The sequence below is a fragment of the Candoia aspera genome, chromosome 10 (genome assembly GCF_035149785.1).
Source record: "Candoia aspera isolate rCanAsp1 chromosome 10, rCanAsp1.hap2, whole genome shotgun sequence".
Taxonomy (NCBI): domain Eukaryota; kingdom Metazoa; phylum Chordata; class Lepidosauria; order Squamata; family Boidae; genus Candoia; species Candoia aspera.
The window spans coordinates 22,209,503-22,235,528 of NC_086162.1; the positions used below are offsets into that span (position 1 = coordinate 22,209,503).

Below are 26,026 nucleotides of genomic sequence, written 5' to 3' on the forward strand. Positions count from 1 at the left end.
CTAGCACTGCAAGAGGCAGTTGGTCAATACATCAAGCTTGATGAAGACTAGGCTCAACTTGGAGCATTGCTTTCTAAGACTTCGCCAGGGAATCTGGCTTGAGCAAAATGCTTTAAAAAATGAAATATAGAAGTAATCTTAAAATACAACCTTAAAGCTCTGATTGACCTGAGACTGACTACTGAGTGAACATGCATAGTATCTTTATATGCTCCTTAGCTTGCTTCCTTTAGTTACAGAAATATCAAACTAAATAAAAACAAGAGGCTAATACTGATTACTAAATGCCTTGGCAAGTGAAGAGCATGTCAGGTCTGAAGTATTAACAAGTGTTGCCTTTGTGTGTGCTATCAAGTTGTGTGAGAGACCACACCTATACATACACTGTAACCCCGTTGGCACATCTGTACACACCCTGCCATTCTATAGTTCTTCAAAGCACAAAGCCATGGGATATCAGGAAAGTAACTTCGGTTCTTTTCACTTCTGAAGATACACATTGCACTCCCAAAGCCACAGATCCTTGATTTAACTCAAGATCTGACCAAATCCAACACAGGGAAAGGTTATGGGGAAACCAGAATGCTTTGCCCTGGGAACTACCTCAGGATTCAGACAATTTTTAGTAGGAAAATGGAAATAAACCACAGCACTACAATCTAAACAAACATCACTATAAAGTATTCAACGTTTGCAAAAAAGGCAGGAAAAGACAGTTCAGATTGGCTTTTGTTGCAGGTATGCTTGGAGAAAAGTATCATTTAGCAAATGTAAAAATCTTGACAGGATATAGAGGTGAGATATTATATGCAGTAAAAATCTAAGAGATTTTCTATTTAGGCAGTTGCCATTGCTTTAATTTTTTCTCTGGCACAATTTCTCTTGTCACTTTGTTCAGTATGACACAAATCCAACTTGTCTTTGTTCACTTCTGAGTGGCCATTGCAAATATGACACTAAAGCTACTCCCACGCTCCCTACATGCATACTGCTTCTCTCTGGTATGTGTCCTCTCATGAGTGGCCAATGTCGATGAATAAGTGAAGCTTTTCCCACACTCCCTACATGTGTATGGCCTCTCTCCGGTATGTGTCCGCTTGTGAGTGGCCAGAGTTGCTGATCGGCTGAAGCTTTTCCCACACTCCCTACATGCGTACGGCCTCTCTCCGGTATGCATCCGCTTGTGAGTGGCCAGTGCTGATGAACAAGTGAAGCTTTTCCCACACTCCCTACATGCGTACGGCCTCTCTCTGGTATGCGTCCGCTTGTGAGTGGCCAGAGTTGCTGATTGGCTGAAGCTTTTCCCACACTCCCTACATGCGTACGGCCTCTCTCCGGTATGTGTCCGCTTGTGAGTGGCCAGTGCTGATGAACAAGTGAAGCTTTTCCCACACTCCCTACATGCGTACGGCCTCTCTCCGGTATGCATCCGCTTGTGAGTGGCCAGTGCTGATGAACAAGTGAAGCTTTTCCCACGCTCCCTACATGCGTACGGCCTCTCTCCGGTATGCATCCGCTTGTGAGTGGCCAGAGTTGCTGATCGGCTGAAGCTTTTCCCACACTCCCTACATGCGTACGGCCTCTCTCTGGTATGCGTCCGCTTGTGAGTGGCCAGTGCTGATGAACAAGTGAAGCTTTTCCCACACTCCCTACATGCGTACGGCCTCTCTCCGGTATGCGTCCGCTTGTGAGTGGCCAGAGTTGCTGATTGGCTGAAGCTTTTCCCACACTCCCTACATGCGTACGGCCTCTCTCCGGTATGCGTCCGCTTGTGAGTGGCCAGTGCTGATGAACAAGTGAAGCTTTTCCCACACTCCCTACATGCGTACGGCCTCTCTCCGGTATGCGTCCGCTTGTGAGTGGCCAGAGTTGCTGATCGGCTGAAGCTTTTCCCACACTCCCTACATGCGTACGGCCTCTCTCCGGTATGCGTCCGCTTGTGAGTGGCCAGAGTTGCTGATCGGCTGAAGCTTTTCCCACACTCCCTACATGCGTATGGCCTCTCTCCGGTATGCGTCCGCTTGTGAGTGGCCAGGTGTACTGATTGGCTGAAGCTTTTCCCACACTCCCTACATGCGTACGGCCTCTCTCCGGTATGCGTCCGCTTGTGAGTGGCCAGGTGTACTGATTGGCTGAAGCTTTTCCCACACTCCCTACATGCGTACGGCCTCTCTCCGGTATGCGTCCGCTTGTGAGTGGCCAGAGTTGCTGATTGGCTGAAGCTTTTCCCACACTCCCTACATGCGTACGGCCTCTCTCCGGTATGCGTCCGCTTGTGAGTGGCCAGGTGTACTGATTGGCTGAAGCTTTTCCCACACTCCCTACATGCGTACGGCCTCTCTCCGGTATGCGTCCGCTTGTGAGTGGCCAGAGTTGCTGACTGGCTGAAGCTTTTCCCACACTCCCTACATGAATAAGGCGTCTTTCCTATATGCATCCACTTCTGCCTGACCAGGTGTAGTGATGATCCATTAAACTTTTTTACATGTTTCTTAGGTGAATATGGCTTTCCTCTATGTGTCTGACTGTGAGTAACCAACTGAAAATGTTTTTTTCCATTATTTTTAGGAATCTTATTAGCTGCTTCTTCATTTCTGTCTTTCAAAAGAGGCCTTTCATCATCTTTACCTTTGTTTGCATTGCTTGGCATTATAAATTGCACTGCAGCTCGGCAGGAAGTGTAACTTCTTATTTTGGGTAGTGATTTTTCTTTTAGTATTTTTTCTGTTTCTTCAGCATGTATTATAAATTCAGAATGCTTCCATTTCATATGTCGGCTGAGATAATCTTTGCAAGTAAAAGCTGTCTCACAACTGGGACACTGATGGCAAACTATTTGTTGCTTCTTCACCAAGTATGAATTCTGTCTGTGAACTATTTGCAAAGAAAAAACAAAATTATTGGCAAACACATATAGGATTATTTCACTGAGGAATCTGCTGTCAGTTATACTTTCTACCTAGGAGGAAATTCTTTTTGACAACCAGCAATGCAAAAAAAAAAAAAGAGAGAGTTTGGAGTTTACATCTTTTCTTTCACATTAAAGAGTTCACTATTCTTATTATATCAATGCTTATTGTATTATTAGATGGTTTGCAATTACTGGTGCAATATAAAAGATGGGATTTAGAAATAAAGGTAATTTTTAATTTAATTTCAATTCTTCCAAGGCATAACTTCTTTCTTGGAAGGCTTTACACAAGGTATTAAAACCACATATGAGCTTTGCTCAGATCGGGTCAATTCATACAACAGAATGAAATGGTAGATTGGGCTGAACAATCTGAATTTGCAAGGTCCCCTTGTGAAGATTACTCTACATTAAAAAATATGTGTATAAATATATCCTTGTAAACAGATAACTAATTATGAACAAGAATTTCTTCTAATTAGATTTTATTTTCTACATGGAAAAATATTTAAAAAGCATCCCTATGTGTTGCCTCAAGTAGTATTATCTAGTTTTTATTCTGTTGATCAACCAACATATCTCTTGGTATAGGTCAAATCTGGTTAAGGCAGAAAAGAAGATAAAACAATACAGTTGTAGTAAAAAAGATTTCACAAAAACCGGTAGTGTGTAGGGCCAAATAGATGCAGCATGTACAGTATTTCTCCTCCTATCATTATTAGAGTAGCTTTCAGTACTTGTGTTTGAGATGAAAACAAGAGCAAGACTTCTAAGGACTTTCTACACTGTCATCTATTAAGAATCAGTTCTTAGTGAAGGAAAAAAAATATGACCCACAGATCAATTCATATATTCATATTATGAATATAATCAATGCTAAATTTTAATATAATGGCTATCATTATGTGGTTATTACTGTACATGTTCACATTATCTCTCATCCTTCAAATAAAATGCTACTTCAAAGTGGAATAAAAACCGACAAAATCACCATGTTGAAACATCAGTTCCCTCAACACACACTCACTGTGTGAAATTGGTCCTAAGCATTTTATTGCCTAGAGCCGCAGTTCCCAGACTCTGCGCTGTGGCGCCTGGGGGAGTTGCAGCAAACTCACAAAGGCTCTGCAGGATATTTCAAAGTTTTTCAACGTCCATTTGTGAAGCTGGGTTTTCAACAATGTTTTGGCCTAGAGACTTAAATTGCTTAGGCGCTTAAAGGCGCCACAAAAAAATTACTTCGACACTAAGTTTGGGAACCTCTGGCCTAGAGTTGACTATCATTATTAATTTAAGCAATGAATCATCTAGCATTATACCGTTTAGCGATTTCCATTTAGATCCCCATTTGATGCCAAGTTCCTTTCCATATTCTTCTCCATACCAAACCAGGAGCTCAGAATGAAGTTGGATTATTTTACATGTTCTGTAATATATTTCCCCATGATACTGGAAAGCAACAAGGTTTTGTTCTTCCTCATTCCTGGCACAGTTAACATACCTATCGTTAAGAGGGTGACTGATGTTAAAAGGAAATGTTGTTATCAAAGAAACCAGGAAACTAGGTAGCGCTATGAAGTATGGTTAACTCTTTTCCTTAATATTTTCATACATTTCAACGTCCTGCTCCAATGTTTTAACCTGCTGAATACTGCACACATATACAACAGTGCTCTGAATCCTCAGTACTACATGCAAATTGTCATAATTTGGATTTAGATCTTATAATCCAAAGTGGCTCAGTGAACCTCACTTTCTAAAGCTAAAACAGATTCAAGAGAGCTATACAATGGAAAACCAGCAGGGGATAAGAGGAGCTACAGGACAAACTAATGGACAGTAAGAGTCTGAAAATCTCACTGCTATTTCTCATCTTTATTGTTTACATGTATTAGTAAATCACTCTATAAAGATCTGGTATTTTATTTACTTGTAAGATTAACCAGCCCAATCCCAAAGCTCGGAACACATAGCACTGACTGAAAATAACTATTAAAATAGCCCATAGAACAAGCTAGTTTCATCACTCATTCAATGTTTCACCCAGAAGGAGAAACATTTTAGCAGCATGAAGCTAAAACTTTGTCAAAACCAAATGATGTCATAACTAGAGATGCTGTTCAGCATGACCCTGGCATTTTAAAATCTATATTTGTACCTCAATTTACGATCTTGTGTTTATATAATTTCTCAGTTGATTGGGGGGGGTTGATGGGTTTTTGCATTGTGGATTTTAATTCTGTAAGCCATCTGGAGTCACTGTGTATGAGTTGGGCGGCCATATGAATTTGTTTAATAAAATAAATAAATGCACACATACAATTGTGCTACAGTAGGTGACAGCCCTAGATAATAGTATTAACCTATTTTTTGTTCAAAAATGGTATTTTTGCAGAGTGAAACGTATCAGTGAGATAATACCATTTTCATAGATATAGCAATTTGGTCCCTGGCCAAAATCCATTGAACAAAGATGTGTTTTTGAGACCAGTTCTAGTGTTCCCAAATCTGGTAAGTGTACCTGCTTCTAAAACTTGCCCTATACATTGTTGACACTATAGATTCATGCTTGAGCTTAGGATGATTTAAACAAAACTGAAACTGAGACCTTCTGGGGAACTTCTCAGATCATGAAGAGATGAATATACATACATACACTTATTTAAAAATAACCCCCAGCAAATGTAGAATAATCTGGGTGATGGCCAAAATGAAGGTGAAACTTTTTTAAAAGTCCAGATAATTTATATTGATAAAGAAAATAATGAAGACAATACATATTATATGAAATACTAATATTCATATTTGTATTTGTATTATTTAGCCATTACTATTACAAATAGCTGTTACTCAACTGTAACCAATCTGTTATTCTCAGCTAAAGAAAGACCAAAAGTAGCTAAATGAGAAAGTTTGTGTGATCATTTTTTCAATTGTGTACTTTTCTGGGTAAAGAAGTTTGACCAGAACAAAAGACCAGTTTGGTATAGTGGTTAAGGCAATGGGCTAGAAACCAGGAGGCCGTGTCCCGCCTTGGGCATGAAGCTGGCTGGGTGACCTTGGGCCAGTCCCTCTCTCTCAGCCCAACCCACCTCACAGGGTTGTTGTTGTGGGGAAAATAGGAGGAAGGAGTATTTGGTATGTTCACCATCTTGAGTTATTTATAAAAATAATAAAGGTGAGATAGAAAGAAAAAAAAAAAAGCATTTTTTTGTAAACAGGGAAAAGTTTTGTAAACTGTATATGAAAAAGTGAAATACACTCACCACCTGTAACTCTATACAAAACTGTCTCCATTTAAAAACAACACAGCAAAACTTGGGGGCAGAGGTATTAAAATTCCAGTACGTTTTGAAACTTCAGCAAAGGATCGTTACCTTGTCGTGGTGCTGGAGCTTGAGCACCTCAATGATGCCATGAGCTAAACCGTGAAGGGCCACCCAAGACGGGAAGGTCATGACAGAGAGGTCAGACTAAATGCGATCCCTGGAGAAGGTAATGGCAACTCACCCCAGTATTCTTGCCGTGAAAACTAAATGGATCAGTACAACCAGAGATATGTCGGTAAACCATCGGAAGATGAGACCCCCAGGTTGGAAGGTGGTCAAAATGCTACTGGGGAGGAACAGAGGATGAGTTCAACTAGACCCAGACGTGATGACGCAGCTAGCTCAAAGCCAAAAGGACGGCTAGCGGCCGACGGTGCTGGTGGTGAACGGCGAATCCGATGTTCTAAGGATCAACACACCATTGGAACCTGGAATGTAAGATCTATGAGCCAGGGCAAATTGGATGTGGTTCTTGGTGAGATGTCAAGATTCAAGATAGACATTTTGGGCGTCAGTGAACTGAAATGGACTGGAATGGGCCACTTCACATCAAATGACCACCAGATCTACTACTGTGGACAAGAGGACCACAGAAGAAATGGAGTAGTCTTCATAATTAATAGTCAAGTGGCTAAAACAGTGCTTGGATACAATCCAAAAAACGATAGAATGATCTCAATTCGAATTCAGGGCAAGCCATCTAACATCATAGTGATCCAAATATACGCCCCAACCACAGATACTGAAGAAGCTGAAGTAGAGCAGTTCTATGAGGATCTGCAGCACCTACTGGACAACACGCCTAAAAGAGATGTTATTTTCATCACAGGAGACTGGAATGCTAAGGTGGGCAGTCAAATGACACCTGGAATTACAGGTAAGCATGGCCTGGGAGAACAAAACGAAGCAGGACATAGGCTGATAGAATTTTGCCAAGACAATTCACTCTGCATAACACACACTCTCTTCCAACAACCTAAGAGACGGCTTTATACATGGACTTCACCAGATGGACAACACCAAAATCAGATTGACTACATCCTTTGCAGCCAAAGGTGGCGGACTTCTATACAGTCGGTAAAAACAAGACCTGGAGCTGACTGTAGTTCCGATCACAAACTTCTTCTTGCACAATTTAGGATCAGACTAAAGAGATTAGGGAAGACCCACAGATCAGCTAGATATGAGCTCATAAATATTCCTAAGGAATATGCAGTGGAGGTGAATAGATTTAAGGGACTGGACTTAGTAGATAGGGTCCCGGAAGAACTATGGACAGAAGTTTGCAACATTGTTCAGGAGGCGGCAACAAATTACATCCCAAAGAAAGAGAAAACCAAGAAGGCAAAGTGGCTGTCTGCTGAGACACTAGAAGTAGCCCAAGAAAGAAGGAAAGAAAAAGGCAACAGCGATAGGGGGAGATATGCCCAATTAAATGCAAAATTCCAGAGGTTAGCCAGAAGAGATAAGGAATTATTTTTAAACAAGCAATGCGCGGAAGTGGAAGAAGACAATAGAATAGGAAGGACAAGAGACCTCTTCCAGAAAATTAGAAACATTGGAGGTAAATTCCAGGCCAAAATGGGTATGATCAAAAACAAAGATGGCAAGGACCTAACAGAAGAAGAAGAGATCAAGAAAAGGTGGCAAGAATATATGAAAGACCCATATAGGAAGGATAACAATATCGGGGATAGCTTTGACGGTGTGGTCAGTGAGCTAGAGCCAGACATCCTGAAGAGGGAGGTTGAATGGGCCTTAAGAAGCATTGCTAATAACAAGGCAGCAGGAGACGACGGCATCCCAGCTGAACTGTTCAAAATCTTGCAAGATGATGCTGTCAAGGTAATGCATGCTCTACGCCAGCAAATTTGGAAAACACAGGAATGGCCATCAGATTGGAAAAAATCAACTTATATCCCCATACCAAAAAAGGGAAACACTAAAGAATGTTCAAACTGTCGAACAGTGGCACATTTCACATGCCAGTAAGGTAATGCTCAAGATCCTGCAAGGTAGACTTCAGCAATTCATGGAGCGAGAATTGCCAGATGCACAAGCTGGGTTTAGAAAAGGCAGAGGAACAGGGACCAAATTGCCAATATCCGCTGGATAATGGAAAAAGCCAGGGAGTTTCAGAAAAACATCTATTTCTGTTTTATTGACTATTCTAAAGCCTTTGACTGTGTGGACCATAACAAATTGTGGCAAGTTCTGAGTGGTATGGGGATACCAAGTCATCTTGTCTGCCTCCTGAAGAATCTGTATAACAACCAAGTAGCAACAGTAAGAACAGACCACGGAACAACGGACTGGTTTAAGATTGGGAAAGGAGTACGGCAGGGCTGTATACTCTCACCCTACCTATTCAACTTGTACGCAGAACACATCATGCGACAAGCTGGGCTTGAGGAATCCAAGGCTGGAGTTAAAATCGCTGAAAGAAACATTAACAATCTCAGATATGCAGATGATACCACTTTGATGGCTGAAAGCAAAGAGGAACTGAGGAGCCTTATGATGAAGGTGAAAGAAGAAAGTGCAAAAGTTGCCTTGCAGCTAAACCTCAAAAAAACCAAGATTATGGCAACCAGCTTGATTGATAACTGGCAAATAGAGGAAGAAAACGTAGAAGCAGTGAAAGACTTTGTATTTCTAGATGCGAAGATTACTGCAGATGCTGACTGCAGTCAGGAAATCAGAAGACGTTTAATCCTTGGGAGAAGAGCAATGACAAATCTCGATAAAATAGTTAAGAGCAGAGACATCACACTGACAACAAAGGTTCACATAGGTAAAGCAATGGTGTTCCCTGTAGTAACATAAGGCTGCGAGAGCTGGACCATAAGGAAGGCTGAGAGAAGGAAGATCGATGCTTTTGAACTGTGGTGTTGGAGGAAAATCCTGAGAGTGCCTTGGACTGCCAGAAGATCAAACCAGTCCATACTCCAGGAAATAAAGCCAGACTGCTCACTTGAGGGAATGATATTAAAGGCAAAACTGAAATACTTTGGCCACATAATGAGAAGACAGGACACCCTGGAGAAGATGCTGATGCTAGGGAGAGTGGAGGGCAAAAGGAAGAGGGGCCGACCAAGGCCAAGGTGGATGGATGATATTCTAGAGGTGACGGACTCATCCCTTGGGGAGCTGGGTGTGTTGACGACCGACAGGAAGCTCTGGCGTGGGCTGGTCCATGAAGTCACAAAGAGTCGGAAGCGACTGAACGAATAAACAACAAACATGTTTTGAAAGCTATATCCTGGTTGTACAAACTGAACATTTCTTCTAATTCCTATTCTTTGATACTTATCTGTGTTTTCTGATACCATTATAATTCAGTTTGTCTACTTATTTGTGTTGATCTACCTCTATTATTAATCATTACATTAGTCCACTTTATCCAAGGAATTTCCTTTGTGCAAAATGTCATGGTTTCTCACGCTGAAAGGTTAATGATCCTCATATTGCACTTCTTTTCAGAGAAACTGGATGCAATTTTCGTTGTACAATGTTCCATTAATATAATAAAATTACAACTGCTAAACTAGAACACAGGTATGGCTGAGTGGGCAGAAATATACTGTTCTAGTTTTGACTTATTTGTCTTTATATAATTATACCAAGTGCTTTACAAAATGTTTTTTCTTTGTTTCTTGTAATTCAAACTTGTACAACTATGACTATACACTAACTTACTTGGAATTTCATTTAGATCCATGGAACATCATTATATTCACAAAGTTAAAATAATACAGTACAGCTATACTACCTGGTCTTAAAATCAAGTAATTTAGCTTAGATAGTTTGAAAGTTAACTTGTTTGTGCTATAGGTCTTTTCAACAGTATGAAGACATTGTGATACAAAAATCTCTACTTTAACTTCATCAAAGCTCTTTACCTCATCCAATTGGAATTAGTTTCATTTTTTCCATCCATGTAAATGTAGCAATTCCGCTCTCTGATAACCTGTAAATACAGTAGACATGAACTATGTATATCAATATGGAATTGTCACAACTATGTTTAACAATTTCATTATAATACAGTAATAACTTAGTGAGATGCCTTGTCTTAATTAATTCCCAGAAAATGGGGAAAATCCACTGAAAAATAATAAAACAATACCAAAACATATTTACCTACTTTACATAAAATGTTGGTTAGAACTTGCTTACTTCAAAGGAAGTGTGAATGACCAAATGCTTGTCAGAAAATAAATTTATAAAATTAAAAAGCAATAAAGCTTCTCTGGAAAGGGATTTCCCCTGCCATATGTCAAATGGAGAAAGTTCTGCTTCATGCTATTACAGACTAAGTAAAGCCACCTGGTTCTTTAACACAAATTAGGTTTGTTCATTCAATGAAAGGGAAATTACATGAAAATGCTATAAAACCCAAGTATTGTGATATTACCAGCCAGGAATAGCCACTGTTTGCTGCTGCTTCTTCCTCTGTCATTGTCCCTTCATATGGTCCAAAATGAATTCCTGGAGGCAATATTTCCATTTCATTCCACACTCCAAAACCAGCTCTGGGGATACTTGAAAGCCCAATTCTAAAACCTGAAGGTAACGTGAAGGTGGCTCTGTCTGCCAGTCCTAGTTCAGCTACTGTGTCTCTGATGAAAAGTGGAGGACCATGAACAGAACACTCATCAACAAAGAATGTCAGGCAATATTCACAAACTAAGAAAGTGAAAAGAGATAAGTGAATATGGAGTCAAACAAATTATCCTCTGTTCAACTCAGTTTTCTGTTATCTACAGGCAATATATGTTATGAATAATATGAATTGAAAAGTTTATGTGCTTCATTGACCACTCAGCAAATTCACATCTCAATGAAGACCTTGGGAGACCATATATAGTTTTATCCTGACCATTTTTATACCTACCAATTACTTAAAAAACAGAATAGCAGCTGAGTTGATGTTCAAGGCTCAGGAGCTGACAGTAGCTGGCTAGTACTTGGACTGGTTAGTACTTGGAGGTGAAATTACTAGAAAATCCTAAGGTTGTAGGCTAGACTGGGAAAATGAAGAACATCCTGGCAAAGGCAATGGCAAACTCCTTCTATATGTAGGAAATCTGTACATGGCCAAAATGAGCTTATTATCCCAAATATAAGAGATGTGGAAATGCTGCATATTGTGAAAGAATGTTCTCCAGTAAACAGCAAAAAATCTTTCAAAAGCTTAACAGAACTATCCTTCTCACAAGTGGAAACAGAAAGCACAGATGACATACTTACCATAGTTATGCAGTCAGGTATGCTGATTTGTCCTTGTGCAAGCTTGCCAACAGTAGTCACTAGCTTATCTGTTAATCCCCCTCCCCCCCCCCCCCCCCGCCGCTTGGCAGATAATGTAAGAACCCTAAAAAACTAAATAGCCGGCATTGGTAAGCCACTGAGAGCCATAAGGAGGAATCAGCATACATGGTTTGATGTCTTCATGGCAAAGCATAAACCATGATGACAATATTATCCGAATGGGGTCAGGAAAGAACATTATATTTTTATATTAGTGACTGTAATCCAAGAATCTCCTTGTGTCACAAAAATAAAAGTTTGATAATAGAACTACTAATTCAGAATCTATAATTGATTTTCTTAGCCAATCCTGGGCAACTTTTCTGAGAAATTTCAAAAACATATATAAACATAACATCCTGCTTATTTAATACAAGTTTTGAAGTTAGTAAATAATTTGAAAAGCACTGCAAAAATTATTAAACCTATAAGCACATTTATGTTTGCTTAGGAGAAATGAAGAACAAAAATGATCATTAGAAAAGTGCCACTCACAAAAGTAATCATCATCATTTGGTTCATTTATTTCCATGTATGTTTTTCTTTCTCTCTTCCGTAATCTGTAAGTGCTAAATTCTTTGTTCTGTTCTTTTTTCCTTTCCTTTTTCTTTTCAGATGTAGCTTTTCTTTGGAAATCTGAAAAATAAAGTACATAGAATCCAATATTGTAATTATCTTCATGGAAAGCAACAATACCTCAACTAAAAGAATGTGAGTTAAACTATTGTTTTTCTAAGAATTTATATCATGCCAAATAAGAGATTCAAGACTTGCACTATTCTATTATTTGGATTCAGGGAACCATAAAGGTAGACTTGGTACCCTCTAGTACAATGGATGAGCCTAATAGCAGAGAATACCTCCAGAGGCCAATAAGAAATGGTATCATAAATGTGCACAGAATGCCTGAATCATGTTTATATTGACGGAAACCAGTATCAAAGTATCTGTTTTAATTAATCAGATTTTCAAGAATAGACACTGCATTGTCAGTCCATTGGATGATGTGAAGTAAGATATCTTCTCAGGTCCTGAGAACTTTACCAAGAATTCGACTTTGCAGGATCAAAATACACATTATCTTACAATTAAGATCAGTCTACTGTTGCATATAAATATGCTAACTAACTAACTAACTAACTAAATATATAGATGTTGCTAAGTTCTGCAGGAAAGGTATAAAATATGAACGAACTGACATTGTACATGGATGTATCTTGTTCACATCAACTTTACAAAAAAAAACATTACAGAAAAAGTAGTTTAAAAAAGGTGGTGGGGAGGGGGGCTAAACCCAGACTAAACCATCAAGTTCCTTTTTATCATTAAGATGGAGAATGTAAGAATCTAAAGAATCTCAGATCTTTGCCATACACAATGAAGTTATTGTTCTGACCTAATAGTACAATGTAATCATTGTTACATCCTGAAGAGGGAGGTTGAATGGGCCTTAAGAAGCATTGCTAATAACAAGGCAGCAGGAGACGACGGCATCCCAGCTGAACTGTTCAAAATCTTGCAAGATGATGCTGTCAAGGTAATGCATGCTCTATGCCAGCAAATTTGGAAAACACAGGAATGGCCAGCAGATTGGAAAAAATCAACTTATATCCCCATACCAAAAAAGGGAAACACTAAAGAATGTTCAAACTGTCGAACAGTGGCACTCATTTCACATGCCAGTAAGGTAATGCTCAAGATCCTGCAAGGTAGACTTCAGCAACTCATGGAGTGAGAATTGCCAGATGTACAAGCTGGGTTTAGAAAAGGCAGAGGAACTCGGGACCAAATTGCCAATATCCGCTGGATAATGGAAAAGGCCAGGGAGTTTCAGAAAAACATCTATTTCTGTTTTATTGACTATTCTAAAGCCTTTGACTGTGTGGACCATAACAAATTGTGGCAAGTTCTTAGCAGTATGGGGATACCAAGTCATCTTGTATGCCTCCTGAAGAATCTGTATAACGACCAAGTAGCAACAGTAAGAACAGACCATGGAACAACGGACTGGTTTAAGATTGGGAAAGGAGTACGGCAGGGCTGTATACTCTCACCCTACCTATTCAACTTGCACGCAGAACACATCATGCGACATGCTGGGCTTGAGGAATCCAAGGCTGGAGTTAAAATCGCTGGAAGAAACATTAACAATCTCAGATATGCAGATGATACCACTTTGATGGCTGAAAGTGAAGAGGAACTGAGGAGCCTTATGATCAAGGTGAAAGAAGAAAGTGCAAAAGCTGCCTTGCAGCTAAACCTCAAAAAAACCAAGATTGTGGCAACCAGCTTGATTGATAACTGGCAAATAGAGGGAGAAAATGTAGAAGCAGTGAAAGACGTTGTATTTCTAGGTGCGAAGATTACTGCAGATGCTGACTGTAGTCAGGAAATCAGAAGACGTTTAATCCTTGGGAGAAGAGCAATGACAAATCTCGATAAAATAGTTAAGAGCAGAGACATCACACTGACAACAAAGGTCCACATAGGTAAAGCAATGGTGTTCCCCGTAGTAACATATGGCTGTGAGAGCTGGACCATAAGGAAGGCTGAGAGAAGGAAGATCGATGCTTTTGAACTGTGGTGTTGGAGGAAAATTCTGAGAGTGTCTTGGACTGCCAGAAGATCAAACCAGTCCATACTCCAGGAAATAAAGCCAGACTGCTCACTTGAGGGAATGATATTAAAGGCAAAACTGAAATACTTTGGCCACATAATGAGAAGACAGGACACCCTGGAGAAGATGCTGATGCTAGGGAGAGTGGAGGGCAAAAGGAAGAGGGGCCGACCAAGGCCAAGGTGGATGGATGATATTCTAGAGGTGACAGACTTGTCCCTTGGGGAGCTGGGGGTGTTGACAACCGACAGGAAGTTCTGGCGTGGGCTGGTCCATGAAGTCACGAAGAGTCGGAAGCGACTGAACAAATAAACAACAACAATCATTGTTACCATAGTTTAATACAATTTTGGATATGCTTTCTCTATAAAAACAGTTGCCTTCACACATTCCCCTGATCCTTGTTGTTACTTTTGTAGATATTAAATCAGTTTTCACTATGACTACTAGAAACCAATTCTGAAAGGAACCTGAATTACTTTGTATCAACAGACACCTACTGTATTAGGCAAATTGTCTGTTCTATACACTTACTGAAGAGTCTTATGTCAGAAGCATATCTCAGAAGTTAATTCTCACAGAGAAAGGGGTAAAGCAAAAAACAAAGATACCTCTATAGGAATATGATTAACAGATAAATCTGTGGTGGTCTTCAAAGTATTGACAAGCTGCATTCTGCTGCTGCAACATAAACAGCTGCTTTAAGGAGTTGCCAATAGGCATTACATGCATGCCCAAACTACCTTTTTCCTTTGGAAACTGAAGTGCTGCACAGCCTTACTACTAAGTTCCTGCAGCCTTAAAGATCGACCTGTATGAGGCAAAGATTGGTCCCATATGTTCCTGTTCCTGTACAGATCATGGGCAGCTGGCAGTAATTCAGTCTAAATTTCTGCATTCTACTCCTATAGCTTCCAGAAGCCTCTCAAAGGCAGTACTATGCTGGCGAAAAGATTCTATTTAGCAATCTTCAGCTAAAATTTACCTTCATAGTAGCTAAGAAAAAGTTAATTCTATGTAAAAATTCTAGAAAACAAATTTAAGCATACACCTGGATGAAAAATGACACTGTACTGTAGTTCTACAGTTTCTCTCCTGGATTTGTTATTGTGTTTGATTTTTAAAATGTTAAAAGAACATCAAGCAATGTATCCAGGACTCAAGTGCCAAAGAAATACTTTGATTTCTAATCAATTGTATGTTGATTTCACTAATAACAGCTTTGGCCTTCCCTCTGCATTAATGTAAACCCCTGTGAGACCTAGTAGAGGTGGAGATAGTGAACCATATTCTTTTATGTTATCAATTTTATAGATATTTGTGAAATATTGATTACATCCCAGTCACAGCATTATATTCTATGCTTCACATCTCCTATCAAATCAAAGTTCGGGTGTTTTGAACAGCATAGCTAAGTTTAGTGCTATTGCTTGCCTCTCACACCTCCAGGTACAGTTAAGGTGCCGAACCTTTCTTTGAGGTTTTACTATCTATCTTATCTTCCACTGCAATTATACAGAACCTTAAATATCTTACAGTTATCATGTTTCCTATCAGCATCAAGCACAGCATTGTCACTTAATTATCTTAGAATAACTGTGGCACTGTATATGAGTTAATATTATCTCTTGAACGTTGCATCCTGCCACTTCCATGCTACATTTTCTCCTACATATGATTCACATCTTTCATAGCAATACTGTATTGATCTGATGAATTTGTATCATCTGAGCAGCTGTAACATCCCAGCTATTTTGCTGCGCTGATACTACTGCACAATGACAATTTTTCCACTTACATGGAATATGACCTTTTAAATTACACTCCATAGTTAAATGTTACCAAAAACTTTAAAAGCCACTAAAGGCATTATATTCTCATATAATGAGCAAAAGATTATTCTATTTTTCTCTAATCAGTTCTTACTAGCCATGAAGTCTGCTTCAAGATTAATAACACGGACAGCATTTAAACATGTGTTTTTGTCAGTTTTGTGACCTCTTGTATTTGGGTTGCAAGTTCTGTATTGTCGGTTATCTCATTCTGAAACAAGAGTTGCATTCTACTACATTTCAATAGCTTAATCCAAATTTAAGATAAGACTAATTCATAATCTCCTTTTAAAGAATTACATATTAATAATTATTAATCATGCAGTTATGCATGAATCCTGCATGTTCATATTAAATATTTCTGCAATAATTATACTAGCTTCAATTGTCTTTTAAATTAGTTTTCTATGTGATATTAGATTTAAGTCTTTTTCTCAAAAATCTCAGCTGTTATAAACTATTTTCTCATAAAACTCAAGAGCTTAAGAAATATGCATGAAAATCAATGCGAACATATTATCACAGTTAACTCTCACATATATCTACAAAATTTGGCATACATCTTATTGTATGAAATTGCCAGTAATTGTGTTTATTCACTATTCTGTCTTTTGCCCTGATTTTCTTAATCAGTTAACACTGATAATTTTTTGAAGACGTGGTCTGAATTACCAATCTGATTAAAAGGAGAAGTCTACAGTATTCCAATTCCTGTTACAAAAGCCTTTGTATTTCCACAAAAGCATTAACTTTTGGATTACTGTTATACACTCTATATGGAGCTGCCGTTGAAGAGTATCCAGAAACTTCAGCTGGGACAAAATGCAACAGTGCGGGCAGTTATGTGTGCTCCAAGAATTGCACGTTTCAGCTCTGCTGCACTGGCTGCCATTTTGCTTCCAGGTCCACTTCAAGGTGCTGGTTATGACCTTTATAAAAACAGGGTTCTGCAATTGGCCTAGGGATCCTATGAGTAGAGCTGTTGCATGATGGTTAATTGGAATGCATTCTCTGTAATTTTTTTTGCTTTTTAAAAAAATCCTTTTAATTTATATTATTGTATTTTTAATTGGTTTTTATGTATTTGGATTGTTTTATTATGTATACCGCCCAGTCACTACTTGAGATGGGCGGCTAAATAAATGTGATAAATAAATAAATGAAACTTCCAAACTTCTTTATTAGTTTTTAACATATTAACACCCATAAGTGTTTTTGTTTCAACAGGTTAATTACAGTATAACTGTTCTTCTGAAAGTGGAGAAAAATGTATTTTGAAAGTATTGATTTGTTAGATTTATATGACACCCTTAGTTAGAAGTTTAAGGTGGTATACATAGCTATCTCTCCTCTCATTTTTTTCCCACAACAACAAGCCTGTGGGATAGGCTGGGCTGAGAGAGATTGGCTCAAAGTCACTCAGGTTCTTAGACTGAGGGTGAAGTAGGCTCCACACTGGCTCGCTATAACACAAGGAAAGTACAGTAGTGATCTGTACTTTAAAATTTTATGTGGGACATAAAATGAGCCTTCCAAATTTCTGGATTTCTGACTTCAGGAAATGGAGACCCCGGAAGTTGATGAAGAGTTCAGAGGTCAATCTGATGCTAGATTCCCCATCCCCACAAGAGGAAGTATGAGTCTTGGGTAGTTAAAAGATATAACTTCCATCCAGCTTTATCACTGTTGTTTGTTCGTTCAGTCGCTTCCGACTCTTCGTGACTTCATGGACCAGCCCACGCCAGAGCTTCCTGTCGGTCGTCAACACACCCAGCTCCCCCAGGGACGAGTCCATCACCTCTAGAATATCATCTATCCATCTTGCCCTTGGTCGGCCCCTCTTCCTTTTGCCCTCCACTCTCCCTAGCATCAGCATCTTCTCCAGGGTGTCCTGTCTTCTCATTATGTGGCCAAAGTATTTCAGTTTTGCCTTTAATATCATTCCCTCAAGTGAGCAGTCTGGCTTTATTTCCTGGAGTATGGACTGGTTTGATCTTCTGGCAGTCCAAGGCACTCTCAGGATTTTCCTCCAACACCACAGTTCAAAAGCATCGATCTTCCTTCTCTCAGCCTTCCTTATGGTCCAGCTCTCGCAGCCTTATGTTACTACGGGGAACACCATTGCTTTACCTATGTGGACCTTTGTTGTCAGTGTGATGTCTCTGCTCTTAACTATTTTATTGAGATTTGTCATTGCTCTTCTCCCAAGGATTAAACGTCTTCTGATTTCCTGACTACAGTCAGCATCTGCAGTAATCTTCGCACCTAGAAATATAACGTCTTTCACTGCTTCTATGTTTTCTTCCTCTATTTGCCAGTTATCAATGAAGCTGGTTGCCATAATCTTGGTTTTTTTGAGGTTTAGCTGCAAGGCTGCTTTTGCACTTTCTTCTTTCACCTTGATCATAAGGCTCCTCAGTTCCTCTTTGCTTTCAGCCATCAAAGTGGTATCATCTGCATATCTGAGATTGTTAATGTTTCTTCCAGCGATTTTAACCCCAGCCTTGGATTCCTCAAGCCCAGCATGTCTCATGATGTGTTCTGCATACAAGTTGAATAGGTAGGGTGAGAGTATACAGCCCTGCCATACTCCTTTCCCAATCTTAAACCAGTTCGTTGTTCTGTGGTCTGTTCTTACTGTTGCTACTTGGTCATTATACAGATTCTTCAGGAGGCATACAAGATGACTTGGTATCCCCATACTGCTAAGAACTTGCCACAATTTGTTATGGTCCACACAGTCAAAGGCTTTAGAATAGTCAATAAAACAGAAGTAGGTGTTTTATTCAGATGTTTTCTGAAACTCCCTGGCTTTTTCCATTATCCAGTGGATATTGGCAATTTGGTCCCTAGTTCCTCTGCCTTTTCTAAACCCAGCTTGTGCATCTGGCAATTCTCGCTCCATGAATTGCTGAAGTCTACTTTGCAGGATCTTGAGCATTCACCTTACTGGCATGTGAAATGAGTGCCACTGTTCGACAGTTTGAACATTCTTTAGTGTTTCCCTTTTTTGGTATGGGGATATAAGTTGATTTTTTCCAATCTGCTGGCCATTCCTGTGTTTTCCAAATTTGCTGGCATAGAGCATGCATTACCTTGACAGCATCATCTTGCAAGATTTTGAACAGTTCAGCTGGGATGCCGTCGTCTCCTGCTGCCTTGTTATTAGCAATGCTTCTTAAGGCCCATTCAACCTCCCTCTTCAGGATGTCTGGCTCTAGCTCACTGACCACACCGTCAAAGCTATCCCCGATATTGTTATCCTTCCTATACGGGTCTTTCATATATTCTTGCCACCTTTTCTTGATCTCTTCTTCTTCTGTTAGGTCCTTGCCATCTTTGTTTTTGATCATACCCATTTTGGCCTGGAATTTACCTCCAATGTTTCTAATTTTCTGGAAGAGGTCTCTTGTCCTTCCTATTCTATTGTCTTCTTCCACTTCCACGCACTGGTTGTTTAAAAATAATTCCTTATCTCTTCTGGCTAACCTCTGGAATTTTGCATTTAATTGGGCATATCTCTCCCTATCACTGTTGCCTGTTGCTTTCCTTCTTTCTTGGGCTACTTCTAGTGTCTCAGCAGACAGCCATTTTGCCTTCTTGGTTTTCTCTTTCTTTGGGATGTAATTTGTTGCCGCCTCCTGAACAATGTTGCAAACTTCTGTCCCTGGTTCTTCCGGGACCCTATCTACTAAGTCCAGTCCCTTAAATCTATTCTTCACCTCCACTGCATATTCCTTAGGGATATTAGTGAGCTCATATCTAGCTGATCTGTGGGTCTTCCCTAATCTCTTTAGTCTGATCCTAAATTGTGCAAGAAGAAGTTTGTGATCTGAACTACAGTCAGCTCCAGGTCTTGTTTTTACCGACTGTATAGAAGTCCGCCACCTTTGGCTGCAAAGGATGTAGTCAATCTGATTTCGGTGTCGTCCATCTGGTGAAGTCCATGTATAAAGCCGTCTCTTAGGTTGTTGGAAGAGAGTGTTTGTTATGCGGAGTGAGTTGTCTTGGCAAAATTCTATCAGCCTATGTCCTGCTTTGTTTTGTTCTCCCAGGCCATGCTTACCTGTAATTTCTGGTGTCATTTGACTGCCCACCTTAGCATTCCAGTCTCCTGTGATGAAAATAACATCTCTTTTTGGCGTGTTGTTGAGTAGGTGCTGCAGATCCTCATAGAACTGCTCTACTTCAGCTTCTTCAGCGTCTGTGGTTGGGGTGTATATTTGGATCACTGTGATGTTAGATGGCTTGCCCTGAATTCGAATTGAGATCATTCTATCATTTTTTGAATTGTATCCAAGCACTGCTTTAGCCACTTGACTATTAATTATGAAGGCTACTCCATTTCTTCTGTGGTCCTCTTGTCCACAGTAGTAGATCTGGTGGTCATTTGATGTGAAGTGGCCCATTCCAGTCCATTTCAGTTCACTGACGCCCAAAATGTCTATCTTGAATCTTGACATCTCACCAAGAACCACATCCAATTTGCCCTGGCTCATAGATCTTACATTCCAGGTTCCAATGGTGTGTTGATCCTTAGAACATCGGATTCGCCGTTCACCACCAGCACCATCGGCCGCTAGCCGTCCTTTTGGCTTTGAGCTAGCTGCGTCATCACGTCTAGGGCTAGTTGAACTCATCCTCTGTTCCTCCCCAGTAGCATTTTGACCATCTTCCGACCTGGGGGTCTCATCTTCCGATGGTATACTGACATATCTCTGGTTGTACTGATCCATTTAGTTTTCACGGCAAGAATACTGGGGTGGGTTGCCATTACCTTCCCCAGGGATCGCATTTAGCATGACCTTCCCGTCTTGGGTGGCCCTTCATGGTTTAGCTCATGGCATCATTGAGGTGCTCAAGCTCCAGCACCATGGCAAGGTAACGATCCTTTGCTGAAGAGCTTTATCATTACGAAGACTTTATTTTCATATTAGGGCAAAGGCACTGAAATCATTCACCAAGTTAAATGTCCCAGGTTTTGTATTGTTAGGCAAACAAACAATGCAGAAAATATTAAGAATACTATACTATACTTGATCAAAGTCATTATTTTTCTTCATATCCCCTTTAAAATGCTCAAATTAAATGGCAGTTTGTGGAGATAAAAACAAAACAAAGTTAGAAATAAGATATTTATTATTTATCTCTTATTTAAAGCCCTCTCTTCTCAACCCACCCAATCACACCAACAGATCAGCTGACCTCACCTCCAATTTGCTGAGAAGTATTACACATTTTGCACACCTGGAAGAGCGAAAATACTGACCTTTGCCTCATTCCCAAGCCATGATTTAACCCTCCACTTGATTTTTCGAGTGCTGTCAAACAACCAATCCTTCGTCCATAAGTTGTCCACAGCACTTAACAGGTAAAGATAAAACCTGTGGTGCTTTCCTCCCTCTTTGGAAAGAACTGTGTTCATTTATTGTTCACCTGGTGGTTGGGTGAATATTCTGAATGAGCCAGTCATGAAACAGATAGGATCACAACTGCATATTGTTATGTCAGAACAACATTATACAGTATTCACAAAAGAACTAGGCTTGTGAAAGTTCCTGAATGGGAAAAACCTTGGTTGCTTTATTGTAATTGTTTAACAAATATAGCTCATGGTTGCAAGCAATTTAACTGAACCATCCACATTAGCAATACCATTCCATATTTGTTTGAAGTATATTCTGCAGACTTTCAGATACCTTTGTTATATTAAAAGATTATTTTGATAGCTTACCGATAAGTGTTGGTGTCCATTCCTCATCTGATTCAGAGGATTCATTTGCAGTCTTTAAGGGCTGCCGTGCATAATACATAAACGCTGGTTTAGGAGTAGGAAGACCTAATATTAGGAGTAGGAAGACCTAATGTTAGTTGTCAGGGAATGTCTATTGTTGTACTAACTTTTTTACTGATTCCATAAATGTTTCTCTGTTCAGCTGAGGCCAACATAAGGCATAATCATCAGCATAATGGTGTTGTGATAACTGAAAATTCAGAATTTTTCTCATTCCGGGAAACATCTGCTCTTTTAAAATGCGCCTAAAAGTGACAGAACTAGCAAGACCCAACTTTTTCAGATTAGATTAACCTTTTATGCAGCATAGGACTATTGCTTTGTGCAGTAAATTTTATGTTGGCATCCTTTTCTGCCACCTCAAGGACTGAACATGGCCATTTTGCTATGTCCCTAGTGTGGACCCAGTTCAGTGATTTGTTCAAGGCAATCCATTGTATCCAAACTTGGAAGGAATTTGTGCTCATGCTTCCTAGGGACAATTTCAGTATCTTCACTCAATAGGCCGCACTTATTAATCCTTTATTTATTTATTTAATTTCTATAGCCGCCCATCTCAACAAGTGACTCTGGGCGGCTTACAGTCATAAAAACCATACAAAGTTAAAAAAATTAAAAACAATTAAACAGTATAAAATAAATACATATGGTCGCCAAATAAACAATGCATAGATGTTAGTATAGCCAAGAAAAGGGGCCCTTAACACATTAAGGGCCCCAGGCCCGGGCATATAACCAGGTCTTCACAGCCTTGAAGGGTCGGGGACATCCTGATCTCTGAAGGGAGAATATTCCAGAGGGCAGGAGCTATGGCAGAGAAAGCACACCTTCTACTTCCTGCCAATTGACATTCCTGGTCTGACGGGACCTGTAGCATGTCCAGCCTACCAGACTGAATTGGGTGGGTAGAAACAACTGGGAGAAGATGGTCCCTTAGGTAACTCGGTCCCAAGCCATGAAGGGCTTTAAAGGTGACAACCAGCACCCTGAATTGCACCCGGAAGCACACCAGCAACCAATGCAGCTCACAAAGTACTGGCATTACATGTGTCGAATATCCAATGCCATTTACTACCCAGGCAGCCACATTCTGTTCCAACTGAAGCTTCCAAATGCTCTTCAAGGGCAGCCCCATGTGGAGCGCATTGCAGTAATCCAGATGGGAGGTCACAAGGGCATGAATGACTGTGAGCAAAGCCTCTCAGTCCAGGAACAGGTGCAACTTATTAATAATTTGCTTGTTTGTGGCTTAGGAAGTTATGTGTACATAGCCATAGTCTCTAGATTATGTCATTCAGATGAAACTTTAAAATTTAAATTATTTATTAAATGGTATGGGTTAGCTGAGGTTAGGACTATAATCTAAGGGATGAAAACATATTTCAGCACCCAGTGACTTATTTTTCCACAAATATTTGATTTTAACATATGCTTTGCTAGAGCTGCACACAATGTATGTATGAATTCTTTGAAGTTTTTCCTTTTGAATGGTAAGCTGGTAAATCTTTCAATTTCTTTTATCTTGGCAATTTTATTCCATCTATATTTGTATTGGGTAAACCATCCTTCTCTTAATAATTAGTATTCTGCTCACCTAATTGAATCATAAATTCGTAATTGTGTTTTATGTTCTTATAACGCAATTTCTCCCAGTCTCCCATTTCAGCCCACTGCTCTTGAGGAAAATAGATGGAGAGCTCTTTAAACTTATCTTCAGCCTAGTACAGAAGTGAGGACAGGTATCGTAAATTACATGTTTACATTTTCTGCTTAAAAACAAACAAATGCCAAAAGTTGGGTTATAATTTATCACCATTTTGAATACATTTTAATTCACATTAAACAATACAGACCTATTAATCAATGGATCTGACACAAAGGATTGGGGATTGCTCTTAAAAGACTAGATATATAGGATAATCAGTTACACAAATTAATACAGATTTGATTAAGAACAAATGTAAGCATGGATTTTCTTACCAGTCTACGTCCAATGTATTCAACCTGAAAATAACTTCCTCTTAGTAATATAAAATCAAAACAATAATATAATTTTAAATTTTAGTCCTCTATATTTTGGGGGAACTTTGAGGTCTTTTTTAAGGTCACTCGATAAACAGAATGTATATTAGTATTAAAGCTGGAAATTATAACTAATACTGCATATACAAAAATAATTTTGTTTGTTGACTGAAATTTTAAAATTATTAAATATTTTGCTGAATCAATTCATTAAATTTGAATACATCAATAAAAACTTTAATTGGCCAACATTCCTAATTACTACAATGGATTCATTATTCAATATTAAAAATGGCCTTAGCAATAGGCAATAACCTTTGGTTATTATTGACTAATCCTATAAATATCTATTCAGAATAAATCCCAATAAGATCAGTGGGACTTTCTCTCAGATTTAAACTGAATTAGTTTTATTAGAAAGAAACATTTTCTTTTTCTTTTGGAATCCATAAATCAAAAACTTTAGTTCAGTTGTTATCTGAATTCATACTTAATTGGACATTGCCTTAACTGACCATTTTCAGTAGAAAAGTTAATTGCAGGGCTTGATTATCTGGTTAAAACTATCATTGCATTTGATACTACCAAGCTCTCCAGTAAAAAAATTGCTCTTTTTTTTGCTAATTACAAATCCAAATGGCACAGCAATACTAAAGTGGCCCTGATCTAAAGTTACGTATCTATGAAAACTATCTGCTTCTTGATATGCCCTGAATAAGAGAAATAAATAAATAAATAAATCTTCAACAGGGAAATTTCTCGGCCTTAAGTGCTTCTTTCTAGCAAAGCTGAGAACCTTCCTATAAAGGTTTCCTTAGATCCAATTCTAAGTTCAGCTAAGCTAAATTTATGCCTTTTAATAAAATTTGCCAGGAAAAGTGCTACCAGATTCCTGACTTTTTTGTCACCATAGACTAACACAGCTCCCTTCCAACCAGCTTGTCACCTGAGCCTGACGCTGGGTCCGAGAGAGAGTGACCGGCCCAAAGTCACCCAGCCAGCTTTCACGTCCAAGGCAGGACAAAAACTCAGTCTCCTGGTTTCTAGCCTGGAGCCTTAACCACTAGATCAAACTGGTTGTCTCCCTAAACCTTGTTCTATTCCTTGCAATTTTTAAATATAAAATTTTATTTCCTTTAAAAAAAAAAGCTCAAAGTGGGCAAGTAAAATAAAAATAAGTTTTTGACATCTCTAAAAGTAATAGGTCCCACCAAATGAGTATGTCAGTCTGTTCTCTGGAGTTTTGGAAGTGATTACTTCCTATTCCCTCACCTTGGACTTTTGCCCTCTTTTCTTATTAGTCTGCTTTTTGCTCCTGTCTCCAGAAATGTTTTTGTTGGTACCTTTCTTTATCCCACCTGCCTCAACATTTGCTGAAACAATAGAGGACCCACTAGCTTCTTCTGTCAAGGACTCTCCTGTCCAAATCCTTGGACCAGTCTCCATAAGTCTTTTCCCTGTAGGAACATATCCTTCAGTTTCAACTGCCCTTTCTCCTGCAATATCATTTTTATCTAATATTTCTCCCCTCCGGCCTTGGGCTCCTGTCCCACTTGAAGTATCTTTGCCCTGTCCCTGGGATTCAGCCTCCATTTGCATCAGCCCCTGAACTTCCATCCTAGAAGGGTTTACCTCCCATACTCCCTCAACCTGTATCTCAGATGGCATCTCCTGCCCTGTTCCCTGAGCTTCTGCCCCAATTAGCAATTCCCCCCACCCCCTCTGAGATTCTGCCCCAGTTGGCATCTTTCCTCCAACTTCACCCCAGTTGAGTCATCTATGGCTTCAAATCATCGGGCTTCATCCAACCCAATAATTGACTGGCCTCCCCTGCACCCGTTTGTGTTGTTAAGTGCTTTGCTCCATTGAATACTGGATTCCGCCCCCGCCCCCCTTGTGTTGTGCTGGGTTGCCCAGGAGTCAATCCGAGGCTGGTCCTTTCAGTCTCCCTGCCCCACACGCACTGAGGGACCCTTCCCAGCTGTCTTCCCGCCTTCAAAGAGAAGCCCGCCAAAACCACGCGCAGCCAATTAGCGCGAAGCGCGGGCAGGTTATGACCACTCGTCGAAAAGCGCGGGGAAAAAAGCGTCGAATCTCGCGCTTGGCTGCTGTGGGGGGGTCGGCGTTCGCTGCAAAGCTGAGAGGATGAAAGGAAAGCGGGACTCCCTCCCTCGCCCGCCGAGGGAGCGGAGCTGTAAGGAGGGAGAT

The 26,026-nt window shown here is 39.8% G+C and overlaps 1 protein-coding gene across 1 annotated transcript; it reads right to left on the reverse strand.

The window, feature by feature from the left end:
• Positions 1 to 925: 925 nt before the first annotated feature.
• On the reverse strand, positions 926 to 25,628 carry LOC134503533 (histone-lysine N-methyltransferase PRDM9-like). Its single transcript, XM_063312335.1, has 9 exons — positions 25,091 to 25,628; positions 23,391 to 23,514; positions 21,737 to 21,841; positions 12,049 to 12,189; positions 10,658 to 10,929; positions 10,143 to 10,210; positions 4,231 to 4,412; positions 3,939 to 4,005; positions 926 to 2,447 (listed from the first exon to the last, which is right to left on the reverse strand). Exons 1-9 carry the CDS (start codon positions 25,562 to 25,564, stop codon positions 926 to 928), a joined length of 2,955 nt encoding a protein of 984 aa, XP_063168405.1. The 5' UTR covers positions 25,565 to 25,628.
• Positions 25,629 to 26,026: the final 398 nt, after the last annotated feature.